At 46.0% G+C, this 19337-nt stretch overlaps 1 protein-coding gene across 1 annotated transcript in view; it reads left to right on the forward strand.

The window, feature by feature from the left end:
* The first annotated feature begins 4178 nt into the window (after positions 1 to 4178).
* LOC142576843 (nose resistant to fluoxetine protein 6-like) overlaps positions 4179 to 19337 on the forward strand; it is a 74450-nt gene continuing 59291 nt past the window's right edge. Inside the window, exons 1-2 of the mRNA XM_075687053.1 lie at positions 4179 to 4347; positions 6497 to 6579. Coding sequence (XP_075543168.1) covers positions 4180 to 4347; positions 6497 to 6579 — 251 coding nt within the window. The 5' untranslated portion in view covers position 4179. The remainder of the gene's footprint in view (positions 4348 to 6496; positions 6580 to 19337) is intronic.

Consider the following 19337-nt stretch of genomic DNA (forward strand, 5'->3'; position numbering starts at 1 on the left):
CCCCTTTACCCCTCGGCGGCAAAGTTTAGTAGTTACCTAGGCGGTCTTTCTGAGATCGGTTCCTGATATCGAAGGATTAAGGCCTAGTCTATGGTCGCACACAGGTAGTACACTGTAACACAGGCAGGTAGCGATGCTTCAGGTCATGATGATGATTATTTCTTATTGGCATCCCCTTTGAAACGGCGTGGTAACAAATAGTCACCTAGCCTACTTCAGTTACTCAGGTATGCTGCACATTTTTTTTTCATTCTCGCATTTATGTACACGTATCTTGAATATCTTCATCTTACTCAAAACTTGTGTGTCTACATTTTAAAGAAACCAATGCCTGTAACGGATCCGGTCGTGTCAATCTGTTCCCTGCTTTTTTTTTCACCAATACTCCAAAATTCCCTTGCTTATCTCGACTGCTGACCGGTTGATGCTTCCGTCTACTTTAACTCCAAGTGCTCCGCAAGTGAAGGGTGGCGCCATCCGTCACCGCTACTAAAATCGCCGAAACACGTCACGTGGTGACAGATGGCGCCACCTCCTTGTTGCGGATATAATACTATTGATACTATCTTTTCAGTCAATATTCACTTGACATTGCCTTGGATTAGCGTTTCTTCGTGCAGCATAAGCCTGCATATATGCGTCCCTCGTCCGTGCATCAAGACTCGGAGGCGTCTGATAGGTCTTATCAATATTTCATGAATCCTCAGCGCATCGGACATGCATAATCTTCTCGTGGCTAAACTTTATGCTTCAGTGACGCTTGCGACAAGCTCTCATGCATCCGTGAGCAGAGACGGATACATCGAAGAGAAAGAATTTAACGGAGTGCTCTAGGTTGCGGGGCCTTCCATAATGCAGCGGGGCCTTCCATAAGAGCAAGTAATGCTACAACCGGGATAGTGGCTCAAACTGTGCAGGTCGACTACCACGCGCTAATACACATTTCAATGTCATATATTTGCAAACCTATTTGTGACTACTTTCACTGTTCGTAAGTACCCCAGTGGTTGGGCGTTTCGACGCGGTCAGGCGCATCGCGCTTTTATTACTTTCCTAAACAAAACTAAGGTTCACTTTTGTAGCCTATATCTGTTTACGGTGACGGGACCTCAAACACAATTCTTCTATTTAGACGTTCTTTAGTGACGTGACCGGCAGTGACCTACTATGTGGGACCTGTACTGTGTGTTGTGCTTAATTCTTTGAGATTTGTCTTCTTGCTCTTTCTTTTCTCTTCCCTTCCCTTCTTCCCATCTTCCATATATATCTTTCTGCCTCCTCCTTTTTGAAGAGCAGACAGGCGTTCGGCCCCTTCGGGTGGCACTTGCCTGCCTGCTTCTCGCTTTCCCTTTCCTGTCTACAGTATAAATGATTTCAAAACAAATAACAATAATGTCAACCAGCGGCAGCAAGTTTCGCAGTAATTTATCTTGGTTCTAAAATCAAATGAATTCTGAGATTTTACGTACCAAAACCACGATCTCATTATGAGGCACACCGTAGTGGGGGACTCAGGAAATTGGGACCACCTGAGGTTCTTTACCATGCAAATAAATCTAAGTATACACCGCTACAGCTTTTGCTGCTACGCACCAAACATTCCACAAGCCCCAATGTCGTAAACGCGTTTGTTAAATGAATCTTCCGTTACGACGACCGATGGCTTTAACGGTGCCTTGGTCAACATGCTTGGTCAGAATATGGGAAGAACCAGTTGCTGAGGTAAACACAAGCTTCTGCGTGGTCTCACTCTGCGAGTGTATGCAAAATCTTCGCTAACACCGATTCATACAGTGCGTGCGACCTGCATAATTTTCCCACGGAAAGTCACCTCCGCCAGCAATATCAAAAGTAAATTTTCAGTGAACGACACTGCGTCTGCGCGATTTGTGCACGTCCGTCGTGACAAACGTTATTGCCGACGGTCAGGCGCACGACTTCCTCGCCTTGTGGTCTGCTCCGTTCTCCTCTGAGAGAGCTGCGTAGGCGCCGGTTCTGCACGTTGGCTTCTCTGATTGGCCCATACACTTCGTACCTTTCACTGCACTGCAAGTTCATTTTGAGACGGACAATAACCTTCCAAGGTGGGAAATATATATTAACTGGTGCACTCTAAACCGGATACTATCATTCTCTCTCATGCGTACTACAATACTCACTGTTGCCCATATCGTGGGCTTCCTGTATCGGCTAGCACTTCAAAAAACTGAAGCAATGCCGGTTAATGAACATGAGCGCTAATAACTAATCATTTCCTGTTGGTGGAGGATCCTGCTCTTCATTACTCGGATAAGCCAATTCAAAATCTTGGAGACGTTTGCTACTGTGCCACTTCAGCGGCTCGTTAAACGGACCCATCGAAAATGTTGCTTATGCACGAGCAGTTGTAAATTGCGCTGTGCAGGGACCGTTCTATCGCAATAATATTTATATAGAGTTTTGTAGTAGCCAACACAATTATAAGCTAACGAAGCGTTGCGAACGCTTCTCAGGAGCACCGCCCGTATGCGATTCCTCTGCTCTCTTTCTGCCATGTCTGGCAGACTGCCCACGTGACGTTTATGTCACACTCCGCCTCCTATTTCTTTCGTCTCCCTTCTCTTACAAAATGGCCGATTTCTGTCTCATTCGGATCAGTGACAAACCTTCCTTCGTGCGACAGTTGCGTCTGTCACAAGTATATCGAACAACATCTCTGCGTCTCTCCCCGCTATGACGAGCTGCGCCTTCTACTCCGTACCACGTTAGATTACCTGGTTTCAAGTCCGTTCACAGTTACGAAAGTACTTGGACCGTGGCCACAAGCCTCTCAAGCCCAGAAAGCGACACGCGCGTTACTACAGATCTTGAAGTCGATAGTTCTCAGTGAGCGGCTGTTCACTTCCGGATGACACGACCACTTCGTGTTTTCTACCAATTCTTTGTTTTCATCCTCTGACAGCGTTTTCCCTGCCTGGGGTAGCAAACCAGACTGTTTGACCTCCCTGCGTTTCACTTCCACGTTCTTAGGCTCTTCTCCTCTTGATTTGCGGAGTATTGGGAGAGGCGGTATTGCGCGCACTCGTTTCACGGGAGCTGGTCGCGCTGCAGCAGGCTATTTCTTTGGCGGTGCCATGCATGTGGCGTTAACTCTCTGGCCTCCTCCGTGAAAGATGTGCAGTGTGATCAATCTGCGAAAATCGTCACTGTCTGGTCTGGGCTTGAATTTCCCGAACTTAGTGAGATATCCATTAACGCCTACCTTCCTCGCGTGTGTCACCGTATGTTTTTAAAGCGAAGCATTCTTTCCCAAGAATGTGCCGTTGCTTGCCAGGTTACGTACGTAGGATCAAATTCTGGCCGGAAAGGTAGTGCCACTTAGTGCACCTCTTTTCTGCCTCATATAACAGCAAATCACGACAAAAAAGCTTCTATTATAATGTCACGTGGTGGTGACGTTGAAGAACACAGTAGCAATACTGTGAAAGACAAAACTAACTTTTATTGGGCGAACCTGTGCCCACGAAACAGGCTACACGTATAGCACAACGATAGCGGCGAACACGGTCGGCGATCATCGAAAATCTGATCTGCGGGTCAAGCGCGTCGGCTTTTATACATCAGTCGTCGAATGTTCCAGAGTAATCGCTGTGACCCGCGTGCCTTCCACAAAGTTCTACATTATTCGCGTCGCGCACACTTGCAATCAGATTATACAAGGTTCGGTCACAAACAGCAGATGGAGGCATCGATAGCATTCCAGAAACTTCCGATACATGCAGGCGCGTCCTGCGCTGTGCGATAACATTTGTTAGGCAGTGAAAGCTGTCGCCCGATCAAGACAAACAAGTACACGTGTCAATAATGTCCGCTGATAAAAATCTCCTAATTTAAGCACACAGCTAGGCCTCTTAATAGAATAGTGCATGATATTCGACGGTTTGTTGGATTGACTTAATCCCTTTTTATCTTTGGGCTACCTTGTTTAAGGGCTATTAAGTGCAACTGGGTATGCGCCCTTTAGGAGCAACGCAACAGAAAAAAGGCGCATAAACAATTTGTAGCGTTGTTTACGCAAAAAGCTTAGCTTCACCTAAATGCTAACACTGCATTGGGCGTGCATAGTATCTTTTTCGTTATTTCATAGTTTTCATAGATGCTGGTCTGACTATCAATGACAATTCACACTCTTCCAGAACCATGGTTCCAGTATTCTTTCTGCTCATGTGCTTATACCTACTGCCGCTCATCACGTCCGGACCGAACGCAAAGGCCTACTTTGAGAGTGTGCACGAAGACTTCCGAAACCAGTGGCTGTTTCTGCTGCTACAAGTGCAGAACTACCGCTTCGAAATTAACCCTGACACCGTAAGGGTCTTTTTTGCTGTGCCTGCTAAGTTGTTGCCGTTGCAACACTCGAACGTTTCCTTGTTTTCGTTATCATGGGTCTTTGAGTGATAGCTTTCATTTTCGTTCCCGCCGCGGTGACTTGGCTGCTATGACCTTGCGCTGCTAAGCACGATCTAGTGTATCTGAATCCTGGCCTCGCCAGCCGCATTGTGATGGGGGCGAAATACAATAACACACGAGTACCATACATTAATCCTAGGTCTCCCACTACGGCATGCAGCATAATCATATCGTGGTTTTGGCACGTGACGGATTGGAATTAAATTTCTTTACTCTTCGCCACAGAGGTCTCAAAAGAATCACTCAGAAAAAGGGTAACAATTTACGTCCCGGAAGCACGAAAATCGAATTCTGGAGTTTTACTTGTCGAAATTTCGACATGCTTACGAAGCATGCCGTAGCGGAGGACACCGGATTAATTTTCACCACCTGGGGTTCAGCACCCAATTCACGGTATATGGGAATTTTAGCTTTCGCACACACCGAAATGCGTACGTCGCAGTCGGGATTCAATCCCACGCCCTCGGACTTGGCAGCGCAACGCCAAATCCACCACCTGGGCTGTCCCAGAAATATGGCTTTCAATTGGGGATATCACTCGATTGTCGAATACATGGAGTCCTTTGGTCCTTGCTCACATGATCACCTTCAAAACGTCGGTGACTGTACGAGATTATCTTGAAAAATATGGGTAACAGCGCAAGCAGACGACCACAAGAAGGGTGTGTGTACGGGTCTCCCTTCTTGTGGTCAACTGTTTGCGCTGTTACCCATATGTTTCAAGACGAACCAACTCGCCCAAGAAGAAGTATTGGTGTACAAGATTAGCCCTGAGAGCCCGTATTTGCAACGCCCTTTTCAGAGCAGGTGACACGCAGTGCGTTACACCTGCACGGTTAGCAGCAAATGGTTCAGAAACTCTCATTTCCTACCTCGCGCCTATAAGGCTGCAGAATTCAGGGCCCTCGTTTACTGAATACCGAGGGCCCCCAGTTAGTAGTCTTGATGTCATGACCTTCAGTGAAGGAATGCGGAAAGCAGAAACAATCCGAAGATGCGCAAACCAATTGTTGCTGTGTACATTCATATCACAAAGGGCTTAATAAATTCTTCATTTTTATTTAGTTATGGCTCTTTTAATGTTACTATATATAACTTGCGCTAAATTTTCCGAATAATTGAAAAAGAAGCAATGTGCATAACAAATTCTAAACAAGTTGCAAATTCATGTTACATTCCCTAATAAATTTAGCTCCGAGTTTAGGACGGATGTCTATATCGTAGACGTGAAGCCTGTCATTTTACAAATGATATCATTTTGCAATATATACTGCTAGCGCAATTGCGAGTATATATATATATATATATATATATATATATATATATATATATATATATATATATAAAGAACACCCTGTTCTTTTTTAAAGAACAGGGTGTGTCGCGGCCCTTAATTGAGGTAATTCGTAGCAGCCATTTATTTTCAGCGCGCGCGCTCATGCAATCAATTGCATGTACATTAGTGGGCTTCAACTTTTCAAAACTTACTAACGATCCGCAAGCACTTATTACCCTGGCGTGCTATAGACGTATTGGCGCCAATAAATGGTTATATGGGACGGAAGAGTGGTGGAGGTGTTCCAAGTGTGTCATAAACAGCCATAAAAAAACAAGATGTGGAGTGAACTCGGCGAATAAGATCGCGCACATCTTTCGTACACAGGAGGATACAAGGGAGGACATTAAACGGTAATTATGCCGGTGCACTTATAAACTTCAGTAGAACGCAAGTATCTTCTTGCGCCATAGACGGGCGTTGTCAGGGTGAGAGAATATTATAAAATTGGCTAAAATCCAGCTAGTTTTAAGGATTCTGCAGAGATAGGTTCCGCACGTCTTACCGAAGAGAGGTATAAAGCGTGCCCGATGGTTTCGTCGCATATGTAGCAGAGCATGCAGTAACGCCTACAAGGTTACACGGTGAACATAGAGCGCTTCTAAAATTCATGAATTGCACTAAATACTCAGAACATACTGCCTGTAGAACGTGTAAATACTCGCGAAAATCGCGAGAAAATGTTGCCAGTGACTTGTTTTCCTATCGCAGCGAATGTTTCCCCACCTGTGGTACCTATCCGTAGACTTCCAATTATTCCTTCTGAGCCTGGCGATACTTCTGCTGCTGAAGAAGTAAGTAATTTTGTTGCGCAGTGCACAATTTTTGTTTGGCCCGCGTTCAGTCGGGACAACGCTCTTGTTTGCTCATTTGCGTAGAAGTTGTACCCAAGACGAATTGATGGTGAATAAAAGTACGTCTAGCGTTCCAGTTCGTTTCTTATTTTACAGCGAAGTTGTGTACTTCTTCCTTCCAAGGAAATTTTCGCGTCGTTGGTGTGGTAAGCAAAAAACTCCCCATACGTGGGCCTATCCTGAATATAGTGCAATAGTGGCCCGACTCGCGGCGGAGGTGAAGCAGGCGTTAAGCCCTCCCCATACGGGGGCCGATCCCGAATATAGTCCAATAGTGGCCTGACCTGTGGCGAAGGTGAAGCAGGCGTTAAGTCCTCCCATACGGGGCCGATCCCGAAGATAGTGCAATGGCGGTCCGACCCGCGGTGGAGGTGACGCAGGCGTTAGGCACTCCCCATACGTGGGCCGATCCCGAAGATTTAATTATTTATTTATTTATTTATTTATATATTTATTTATTTATTTATTAAGTACTGCTAGCCCGAATTCCAGGCCTTAAGCAGGAGTTGGTTGCACTTTGGTACAAATGTACTTGAACAACAAAAAGAGCACACACACAAGCAAATGGAGCTGGAGAAAGGCGACTGGTGTGTCAAGTACGGCACCGAATTATAGAATTTCAAATTTTAAAATAGTAGATATATGAACACATATCATATCGAAATGGCAGAAATATGAACGCACATCAAGACACATTAGACAAGAGCGTTGCTCAACAATTGGCAATGTGAAAAAAGAACAAGAAAGAAAAGTATTTGGTTCGATGCGTTAGACATGTCATTGCGATGCACAATATGAAGAAAACATAACTGTAAAAACATCAAAATAAAGAAAAGCAGGACATAAGTTCGACGCTTTCATGAAACGTCGCTAGACCATTGGTGATAAGACACTATCATTTCACATTTTGAAGTGCCGCAGTGAAAGCGGCAACAGAAGAGCTCTCGATTACTTCTCTGGGCAAACGATTCCAATCACGGATAGTACGGGGGAAGAAAGAATTCATGTAATTGTTAGTTCTGCAATAAATTTCGCTAACTTTTTTTGAATGGAAAGAACGAGTGGGACGCTGCGTAAGAGGTTCCAAGTACGTGCTTTTGTCGATCCCAAGGTTGTCATTGTAGATCATGTAGAATGTTTTTAGCCTTTCACGGTACCGTCTTTTTTGTAGGGATTCTAGATTTGCAGAAATTAATAGAGCAGTTGGCGACGTTTTGCTGCTGTACGAATTAAAAATGAATCTAGCTGCCTTTCGCTGAATGTTTTCTAGTTTCCTTATATTAGTATTTGTGTGCGGATCCCATACTGCCGCAGCGTATTCGAGTGTTGGCCTTATATACGTTTTATAGGCCAAAAGTTTTACATCGCTTGAAGCTTTGGGAAGTGTTCGCCGTAAGTAGCCTAGTTGTCTCGTGGATTTCTTGTGTATGTATGTGACGTGCTCATTCCATCGAAGATCAGATGTAATAGTTACCCCTAGGTATTAGTAACTTGAAACTACAGACAGATTGTCACCGCCGATACTATAAGTGAAAGTGAGTGGATTCATCTTACGCATAAGTCTCATTGCTACCGTTTTGCTGGTTTATTTGCATCTGCCACGAAGTGCACCAGTTTGTAATCTGGGCTAAAGATTTGTTAAGAGAAACCTGGTCATCAGAACTGTCGATTTCGTTATATAGGATGCAATCGTCCGCAAATAAGCGGATTTTTACCGCTATGTCTTGAGCAATGTCGTTTACGAAGATCAAAAAGAATAACGGCTCAAGAACAGAACCTTGGAGGATACCTAAATGAACGTAGGCAGAATCTGAATTGACATCGTCGATGGACACTGATTGCTGCCTAAAAGACAAGTATGTTGCGATCCATGCAAGGAGGGAATCGTTTTTAAGTAGAGGTCTTAGTTTCAAAAGAAGTTTAGGATGCGATACACGGTCAAAAGCTCTCTCGAAGTCGAGGAATGTGATGTTAACTTGACCGGATTTATCCAACGCTGCGGCAAAGTTGTGATTGCTCTCTAGTAGTTGCGTTTTTGTAGAAACTTCTCGTCGGAAACCATGCTGGCGACTTTCGATTATTTTATTTACTTCATTGAAGCTGGAAATGTGTTTAAAAATAATGTGTTCGAATACTTTGGCACAAATGCAGAGAAGAGAAATTGGTCTATAAGAGGTAACAATGGATGGATCACCCTTTTTTTTTGGTATTGCAGTTATTCTGGCGCATTTCTAATCACAGGGAATTTCGGTGTGTGACAGTGATTTCCTAAATATTAAACATAATAATTTTGCGCACAACTCAGCATATCGGTGTACGAAAGGGTTAGGGATTCCTCCGTCTATCCCAGATGGCTTTTTGACGTCTAGTTTAAGTAAAATTGATAGTATTCCCTCCTCACTGATAGTGAGGTCATCAATGGGTGGTACTTCTTCAAGCGTCAAAAAATGTGGAACGATACCATCGTCACCAGTGAACACCGAGCAGAAATAGTTGTTAAGCGCATCAGTACTAGCCATACCGCTAATTAGGAGACATATCCAGCTTTTCTGGACACGTACCAACTAGCGCCCCAAGCGGCCCCGGCACGAAGCTAGCGCGTTTTCAATGGAACGAGCGGGTTTTTCGCGAATAACAAAAGCTGCAGGTCGATTATCAAAAAACGCAGGTGACAGACGTGTTCTGGAAGACAAACCACACGAGCCAAGTGCAGTGATCACTCTATGGCACGTAAGAATTTTGTTCCCACAGCGGTTAAAGATTTAGCAATGGAAGCCTATGGAAACGACGACAATTTGTACTCCATTTTCGAGGCAAGAACCGCGGCTGTGATTACACTACGGCTTCTATCGCAATACGCAGTGCAGCGTATGTAGTCCGGAGACTCAGCTTTCGACTGATGCCTAGCTCGACTCTCCACACACGGCGTAACACTGTTCCCAAAAGCGTTTTTTGTAACACTGTCGTGAAAATTTACGTGGTGTCTATAAAAAGACGTTCGTACGCCTGCGCGAACCCTTGGAAGCCGTGGCCGAGCGGTAGAATTGCGCGCACCTTTAGTCACGCTTCGCGGTGGCCGCGGTTCGATTCTCGCTTCGGTCTTCTTTTTTTTTCCGCATAGGACCTAGTTTTGTAGTCTCTCACTAGATGGCAGAAACACAAAACCCAACATTTGCTTTCGGTTCTGGTTTTTCAGCGGCGCAGTTTTTTTTTACAGCCGCATAGGACTTAGTTTTATAGTCTCCCACCAGATGGAAGAAACACAAAACTCATGATTTGCTTTCGGTTCTGGTTTTCCAGTCGTTCTCTTGAAATATTATGTTTTCTATTTTTCCTTCCTAAAACACAGCAATGTCGTGTTCATTTGTTAGGTCATCGCATTTATGAAGGTTTTATTCATTGGACATCATAACTAGAAGCTTGCGCAAAGCTTTGTGCTACGCAAAAAAAAAAAAACTTTCGTGCTCTGTAGCGTGGCACCTGGGAGAACAAAATGGCCATTCTTATTGCGTCCTTCTGGAAGGTGCGTTTTCTTCGACTTTCCCATGTCTTTAATACTCCGAGCGAATGAGGTCAACCTGGGCCACAATGCCACCCGGTGGCCAGTGCCATTCCTACGCAACATTCGTGCGGAACAAAGTGTCTGCTAAGCTGAGTCGCTGCCCGAACGTTAATTATTTCTAAAGATTCATCCAATTAAGAAATGCACCAAATAGGAGATGTGCAGCGTGTGGATTAATAGCTACTGGTAATGTGTCCCCTACAGCCAAGTGGTATGAATCCGTAGGTGTGGCCGTAAAAAAACAATTTGAATAAATGTCCCGTGCGGTGTCTGCCCCGGTCGCTCTACAGAGAAGCTAGCTTGGCTAGCCGTCAGTATTTAGGATCAACATATGGCGTCACTCGTTCGGTGCAGTTGCTTTTAATGCGAAGCATTCTTTGGTGAGTGCCCCAGTGATCTGGTAGCAAAATCGTGCGAAATCGTGTCTGTAACGCCAAAAAACTTGACGCATTTCCCATATGAATACATAGGTCTTTATAAAAGGGGGTGTGGTGGCCAACTTGAAATTGGAAGTGGCGTCAGCACAAATTTGGCCGTGATACAGGGATTGGTCAAGTTGAATGTGGTAGTGATATGGGAGTGGCCCAACCTAAATTTGGGGTGAAATGGTAGTGAGCCAAGCTGAATGTGAGGCTGATATGGGGGTGGCTCAACCTAAATTTGAGGTGATATAGGGGTGGGTAAGCCTAAGTTTGGGGGAATATGGGGGGTGGGCCATCCTGGATTTGGGGAGGATACGGGGGTGGGAGAACCTAAATTTGGGAGAAATATGGGGGGTGGCCCACCCTAACCATGGGGCTGGTATGGGGCTGGGTGAAGCTGAATCGGGGATGATACGGGGGTGGGCTAAACTAAATGTGGGAGTGATTTGCGGTGGGCCATCCTAAATTTGAGGTGATAGAGGGCTGGGCTAGGCTAAGTTTGGGGCTGATATGGGGGTGGGCGAACCTGGATTTGGGGATGATATGGGGGTGGGCCAACCTAAATTTGGGGCTGACATGGGGTCGGGCTAACCTAACCATGGGGGTGATGCGCGGCTGGGCCAAGCTGAATTGGAGGGTAAAATATGGGTGGACTAACCTTAGTTGGTGGGCGATTTGCAGTGGGCCATCCTAAATTTGAGGTGATCGAGGGTTGCGCCAGCGTTAGTTTGGGGCTGATATGGGGATGGGCCAACCTAGATTTTCGGGTGGTATTGGAGTGGGCCAATCTAAATTTGGTGGTGTCGTGGAGGCGGGCCAATCTATATTTGGGGGTGATCCTACCTAAATGTGGGAGCAATCTCGGGGTCGGCCAATCTGAATTTGGGGCGATATAGGGGTGGGCCAACCTAAATTTTGGGATGCGTCGGCTCGAAATTTGGAGGACGATTTATGGAAATTCGTCTGTGGACCAACTTGAAAATTAGGGGTGGCCCAATTGAAATTCGGGTTTAAGCCAACTTGAGGTTTAAGGCTGGGCAAAAAGAAAATAGGGCGTGGCCGACTTTAAACTTGAGGATGGGCCAATTTAAATTTGATGGTGTGCCAACTTGAAATTTGGGGGTGGGCCTACTTATTGTTTGGGGTGGGCCAATTGAAATTTGGGGGCCTGTTTACGAATAGTTAGACAACACCAGTGGTGTTTCTGCATATTTTTCATCATCGCAAAGTACGTACGTCAATACTTGTTACCTATATCCCTCAAGGTGAGCTACCACTCGAGCCTTCCCAGCCCACTGAGCTAATGATGTCATGGGTGTGCTCTCATCGTGACGACTGCGAGTTCATTGTGGAGATCCACAAAAACAAATCGCAGACCGAGCTGACCATTTTCACACCAATGACATCGCTAACACTACTCGCTCGTGCTAGACGCAACACAAGCTTACAACGATCATAATTAAACTTTCAATCGCACGCTAGTCGACACGTTCTCAGTGCAGAATTTCGTCAATCATCTGGGTAGAAACCATGCTGGATGTTTTACTGTTATGTTGGGCCGTTTTTCACGAAAGCCTTTCCCACAAAGACAATACATTTTTGAGATTGACGAGGCAAGCTAGTACATAACTCATACGAAGCAAACGTATAAAGGGTTATAGCGATTTCTCAAAAAATATGTTAGGTAAATAAGATTTCAGATGGTATTATTTAGACCGGGCATGACAACGATTTCTTCCCGCCTGTCACAGCGCTTTCACCGAAAACCTAATCATTTTGCTCAAACGCGTTGCCCGAATACTACATGTGCTGAATGTAGAAAAGTGCGGTGCGTGGTCACAGCTTCAAAGCCAGTCTATTTTGTGTACTGTTGTTGATATTGTAGAAATGTGGAGTTTTCCTCTTCATAAGAGCACAAAAAGAAAAAAAATATTACAGATAGTAGCTGAGCGCAAAGTACATTGGAAGATCTGAAACCAGCAATTATTTTTAATTTGCGGGTTGGTCTTCCCTGCTGGTAGATTGCTGTCCGATCACTTCAACGAAGTTTGCTTGTGTGCAACTGCAGCAAAAACAAAGATACTACCATTTCATTGCGTGGACCTTTATGCCATTCACACGCACAATAAGGACACCAGATAATTGACACTGTCAGTTTATAAACTGATTTTGTTTTGCTAATTTCAGTGTAGCGTGGTGTCTGCGAACGGAGTATTTTCTTAGTATCAGTCCAGTGTTAGCAGTGCGAAGCAGTTCGGTCTATCATCTCCGTGAGGCCATACTAGCCATTGTAGCGCTTGACTCCAGGCCAAGTGCTAAAAACTTGGTGTGCTTCGTCCTATCCGCAGGTGGTCCATCCATTCTGTTATGGTGGCCTCCTCCTCATTTTAGCTTCACCATCGCGAGAGTGCCCAGAGAAAGGAAGCTTTCTTCACTATCAGCCCCAGCGGGGTTCCACCACTCGTAACTGCTGCAATTTGCAGCAGTTACGGCTGGGCATGCCAACTACATCCTTAGTTTCCCAATGGCTCATCATAATCATCATCAGCCTGGTTACGCCCACTGCAGGGCAAAGGTCTCACCCATACTTCTCCAACAACCCCGGTCATGTACTAATTGTGGCCATGCCGTGCCTGCAAACTTCTTAATCTTATCCGCCCACCTAACTTTCTGCCGCCCCCTGCTACACTTCCCTTCCCTTGGTATCCAGTCCGTAACCCTTAAGAGGAAGCTTTAGCTCGAGTGCTCCTATCTAAATACATGTAAAAGGAGAATTCGTTTTTTTCGGCAACCACTGCACCAAATTTGACGAGGTTTGTTGCATTTAAAAGAAAAACATAAAATCTAGTGACTGTTGGTTTCGAATTTTCGAGTTATCTCGTCAATTTTTTATTAAAAATTGGCGAAAATCGAAACTTTTCAAAAAACGAAACTATCAAGTTTACAACTCCGTAACTCAACCACTAAAAATGATAATACAATTCTGTGAATGCCATCTAGTAGTACATCCAAAGCGAACAAAATCGATATGTTGCACATGAATATAAAAATGTATTCATAGGGAAATACAACTTTTGCAAAACCGTTGTAACCAACGTAACAAATTCACGTAAGATGGAAAATGACATATTGAATTTGTCCGCTTTGAATGATCTAATGGATGCCGTTTACAGAACCACGATATAAATTCTTTATGCAGATCTCTGAATTTGTAAACTTCGTGCTTCTATTTTTTTCGAACGGTCAAATATTTTAAAATCGTTTAAAAAAAATTCAAGCCTTAAATCGAAATTCCGATTCCAACAGTCACTAGAATATAACTTTTTCTTTCAAATGCAACAAATTTCATCAAAATCGGTCCAGGGGTTATCTCATAAAAACGTTTTTGCGTTTTACATGTATTTGAATAGGCCGCGACGGAGTTGGGCCCGAGCTAAAGCTTCCTCTTAATGACCATCGGTTATCTTCCCTCCTCAATACATGTCCTGCCCATGCCCATTTCTTTTTCTTGATTTCAACTAAGATGTCATTAACTCGCGTTTGTTCCCTCACCCAATCTGCTCTTTTCTTATCCCTTAACGTTACACCTATCATTCTTCTTTCCATAGCTCGTTGCGTCGTCCTCAATTTGAGTAGAACCCTTTTCGTAAGCCTCCAGGTTTCTGCCCCGTAGGTGAGTACTGGTAAGACACAGCTATTATATACTTTTCTCTTGAGGGATAATGGCAACCTGCTGTTCATGATCTGAGAATGCCTGCCAAATGCACCCCAGCCCATTCTTATTCTTCTGATTATTTCCGTCTCATGATCTGGATCCGCCGTCACTACCTGCCCTAAGTAGATGTATTCCCTTACGACTTCCAGGGCCTCGCGGCCTATTGTAAATTGCTGTTCTCTTCCGAGACTGTTAAGCATTATTTTAGTTTTCTGCAAATTAATTTTTAGACCCACTCTTCTGCTTTGCCTCTCCAGGTCAGTGAGCATGCATTGCAATTGGTCCCCTGAGTTACTATGCAAGGCAATATCATCAGCGAATCGCAAGTTACTAAGGTATTCTCCATTAACCTTTATCCCGAATTCTTCCCAATCCAGGTCTCTGAATACCTCCTGTAAACACGCTGTGAATAGCATTGGAGATATCGTATCTCCCTGCCTGACGCCTTTCTTTATTGGGATTTTGTTGCTTGCTTTATGGAGGACTATGGTGGCTGTGGAGCCGCTATAGATATCTTTCAGTATTTTTACATACGGCTCGTCTACACCCTGATTCCGTAATGCCTCCATGACTGCTGAGGTTTCGACAGAATCAAACGCTTTCTCGTAATCAATGAAAGCTATATATAAGGGTTGGTTATATTCCGCACATTTCTCTATCACCTGATTGATAGTGTGAATATGATCTATTGTTGAGTGGCCTTTACGGAATCCTGCCTGGTCCTTTCTTGACAGAAGTCTAAGGTGCTCCTGATTCTATATGCAATTACCTTAGTAAATAGTTTGTACGCAACGGACAGTAAGCTGATCGGTCTATAATTTTTCAAGTCTTTGGCGTCCGCTTGCTTATGGATTAGGATTATGTTAGCGTTCTTCCAAGATTCCGGTACGCTCGAGGTCATGAGGCATTGCGTATTCAGGGTGGCCAGTTTCTCTAGAACAATCTGTCCACCATCCTTTAACAAATCTGCTGTTACCTGGTCCTCCCCAGCTGCCTTCCCCCTTTGCATATCTCCCAAGGCTTTCTTTACTTCTTCCGGCATTACCTTTGGGATTTCGAATTCGTCTAGACTATTTTCTCTTCCATTATCGTCGTGGGTGCCACTGGTACTGTATAAATCTCTATAGAACTCCTCAGCCACTTGAACTATCTCATCCATATTAGTAATGATATTGCCGGCTTTGTCTCTTAACGCATACATCTGATTCTTGCCAATTTCTAGTTTCTTTACTGTTTTTAGGCTTCTTCCGTTCCTGAGAGCATGTTCAATTCTATCCATATTATATTTCCTTATGTCAGCTGTCTTACGCTTGTTGATTAACTTCGATAGTTCTGCCAGTTCTGCGCGTGCTGCCACAATGGCTATCGCGCGCAGAAAAAGTAGAGCTGTGGTCGCTATCACTACCACGAACCCATGTCAATGCAGATGTAAGTACCTGGAGGGGCTGGGCATGCTAACTTCTGCGCTACGACCCGCCGGCGCCAGCTCAGATTTTCTATGCATACCAGCTTCTTGTTTCTATTGCACACGCATGCAGGACAAACGCGGATAAGTAATTGGATTAGATTGGGAAAACGTTTATTGAGCCTGCAGTAAAGCGCGAAGGCGCGCTTCGGACGTGACCTACGTCGTCATCGTGGTGGTGTTAGGAATGGCCGTACGGGGTGGCAACGTGCTAGCTTTCAGCCCGCAGCACCTGTTCCAATCCCACCAGACAGGGCGCACTTCAGAGAACTGCGGATGACCGGCAGCCACGTGGCGCGCGGTCAACTCAGGAATGTGGTACTCGGCTGCGCCACCCGAGACAAAGCAGAGTTCTACGAAGCCCTCTGACGTCGGCTCCGGACCCTTTTCCCCTGTGCGTGTGTGCGGCACGTGTTTGTGAGCCCTCCGCCAGAAGGGCTGGTCCACGGGGACATCGAACTATGACGTCGAGCGGAGAGCTTATAAGCAGAGTTTACCGGCTGCTAGAGCGTGCTCGTCGTCGGGAGCTGAGTGCTCGTTGTCATGCTAGAAATGTACTAGTGAGCTGTGTGCTCGTAAGCTGTTTGCTGTATGATAGTCTTGCGGGCTCCATATGGGAGTCGCGCTAAACTGCCAATGTATCTTCCTTAAAATGTTAATATGTAAATAAATCCTGCTCGCCTAGTCCTGTCGCCACAAGGTCCTCCCTACGGCTACGACTGCCGACTCTTACAGCGGGTGCTCTGCGAGGATCCCCGCTCGCCGTTGCCGGCTCACCAGGCTCCTGCCTAGCCATCGCCTCGATGACCTGCTCGACGGCCTGTAGTTGTATTTCTTGGTCTTCGCTCCACGTTGCTTCCTCAAGCTGCGGCGGTATATGTCCTGAGTTAGCTTGGCTTGGATGTTTGGAGCAATCCCATAGCATGTGCTCGAATGTGGCCTTCTCCCTGCAGCACGCTCTGCACTTGTCATGGTGGTGCGATTCTGGTTACATCCTATGCAATAGCGCCGGGCTTGGAAGTGTTCTCGTTTGTAGTTACCTGAACAGCACGGCCTGCGACCTGCTGAGCCCTTTGCAGGGCGGCGGGAGAAGTCTACGGGGCAGGCGAAAGCCTTCGTCAGTTCGTTATAGGTGGTCATCCGGTCTTTGGCGCTGAAACACAGCGGGCAGCCATTGCCTTGGGGGCGGTCGGTTAATCCTCGCGCTCGGGCGTGTGCCGTTTCGTTGCGATTGGCATGCTTCTCCGACGCTTGTCCTGCGTGCTCCGGGAACCACTTGATTCGAGTCCTCTTGTCGCGGTATGCCTGTCGGAGCAGGACGCGTGCCGACGTTGGGGCAATTCTTCCTTTGGCGTAGTTCTTCACCGCCTGTCTGGAGTCGCTGAGGATCATGTGGCATTCTCGGGTTACGATGGCCAGGGCGATGGCTATTTCTTCTGCTTCCTCCACTTGCTTGCTCGATGTGCTGGCAGTCGCCCGCACGGAGTCGACCACCGCGATCGCGAAGCAGTTGCGGCCGGCATATTCGGCTGCATCCACGTATCTGGCACCGGTGTCTTCCGCGTGCAGGTCCGTTAGTGCCTTGGCTATAGCGCGTCTTCTGCCTTCGTTGAATTCCGGATGCATGCTCTTCGGCAAGGGGTCAACCTGCGCGTTTCATCGTACGTGGTCGGGGACGGGGTATTTTGGTCCCTGCTGTTCATGATAACCGATGCCTAGACTGCACAGGATCTTTCTGCCGGCCTTTGTTGATGACAATCTTTCCAACTGAGCGGCTCTTTGCGCTTCGATGACCTCGTCGAGCGTGTTGTGTATGCCCAGCTGGAGGAGACGTTTCATGTTGGTAGTTTCAAGTAGACCGAGGGGTGTCTTGTAAGCCCTCCGGATTAGGATGTCTTTTCACCCACTTGTGGAAGGCTGCCACGTACACTGGCAGAGTACGAAGGAGTGTATAAGCCTGATGAAGTTTTCCTCCTTCATGACTCCCTTCTTGGTGGTAACGCGCTTGAGCAGTCTGCTGGCATTGGACGCCTCACCCATGCTGAGGGTGATGGTGTCTACGTTCCTGCCGAGCGCTTCGATCGTCATGCCCAGGACTCGGATCTTGCTGACCGTCAGTATTGTGTTACCATCCCTGGTGCGGATCTTGATCTTTTCGTGTTTCCTTTGCTTCTTGATTCTGTGCGTTTTGATCGGTTGGTAAAGCAGGAGCTCCAACTTACTTGGGGAGCAACGCAGTCCCGTACCTTCCAAGTTTTCTTCGATCGTGTCGACTGCTGTCTGTGGCGTGGATTTTGTGCGGGCATCACTGCCCCCGTCCACCCACAGCGTAATGTCGTCCGCGTATATCGTGTGCTTCAGTCCTTCAAGCTGGCGTAGTCTTTTGGGAACGAATCATAGCAAGAATAAATAGCATGGGTGAGATGACGGAGCCTTGGGAAGTGCCCTGGCTCCCTAATGTCTTCTCGTCCGTCTTCAAGTCGCCGAGTCTGAGCTCCGCCATCTGCCGGTGAGGGTGCCTTTGAAATATTCGTACGACCTCTCGCCTAGGTTTAGATGCGATACCTGCGCGAGGATGGCAGAGTGCGTAACTTTGTCGAAGGCGCTTTCTAGGTGGAGCCCGAGGACGGCTTTGGTGTCCCTAGTTTCGCCGTCGATGACCTGATGTTTGATAAGTAAAAAATCTCAGTGCCCTCCCACTCTCTGAAGAAATACGACCCGCAAAGCTGTGTATGTGGGCCCCTTAATGGCGAACTGCACCTCCGCCGTATGTCGGCACCGCGTTGCACTGTCTTCGGGATCGGCCCACGTATGGGGAGTGCTTAATGCCTGCTTCACCTCCGCCGCTGGTCGGCCTGGCATGGCGTTACATTCGGGATCAGCCCACGTATGGGGAGAGCTGAACGTTTGCTGCACCTCTGCTGCGGGTCAGGCCGGTATTATGCTATCTTCGGGATTTTTCTCTATACGCGGACGCGATAGTGGGGAAAGTAGCCCTTAAGAGGAACCTTTAGCTCTGGTGGTCCTGTATAAATACATGCAAAAGGAGAACTCGTTTTTCTCCACAACCACTGCATCAAATTTTACAAGGTTTGTTGTACTTGAAAGAAATACTGAAAATCTAGTGACTGTTGGTTTAAAATCTTTTATTTGGTTCATCATTAGTTTATTCAAAATTGGCAAAAATCAAAAATTTTCAGAAAACGAAACCAACTTTACAACTCTGTCTTTCGGCAATCAAAACTGATATCACAATTCTGTACATTGCATCTAACAGCACATCTAAAGCGGACAAAATTGATATAATACGCACGAATCTAAAAAAATTTAGTAATGTGGAAATGCAGCTTTTCCACAACCCTTGTTCACAACGTAACGACTTCACGTAAGATATAAATCGGCATATTGGATTTGTCCGCTTTGAATTGTCTAAAGGATTCTGTTTACATAACCGCGATATCAGTTCTTGATGCGGAGTTATTAATTTGTAAACTTCGTGCTTCTGTATTTTTCGCACTTTTGAATTTTTGAAAA

This window comes from Dermacentor variabilis, chromosome 1, assembly GCF_050947875.1.
Source record: "Dermacentor variabilis isolate Ectoservices chromosome 1, ASM5094787v1, whole genome shotgun sequence".
NCBI lineage: Eukaryota > Metazoa > Arthropoda > Arachnida > Ixodida > Ixodidae > Dermacentor > Dermacentor variabilis.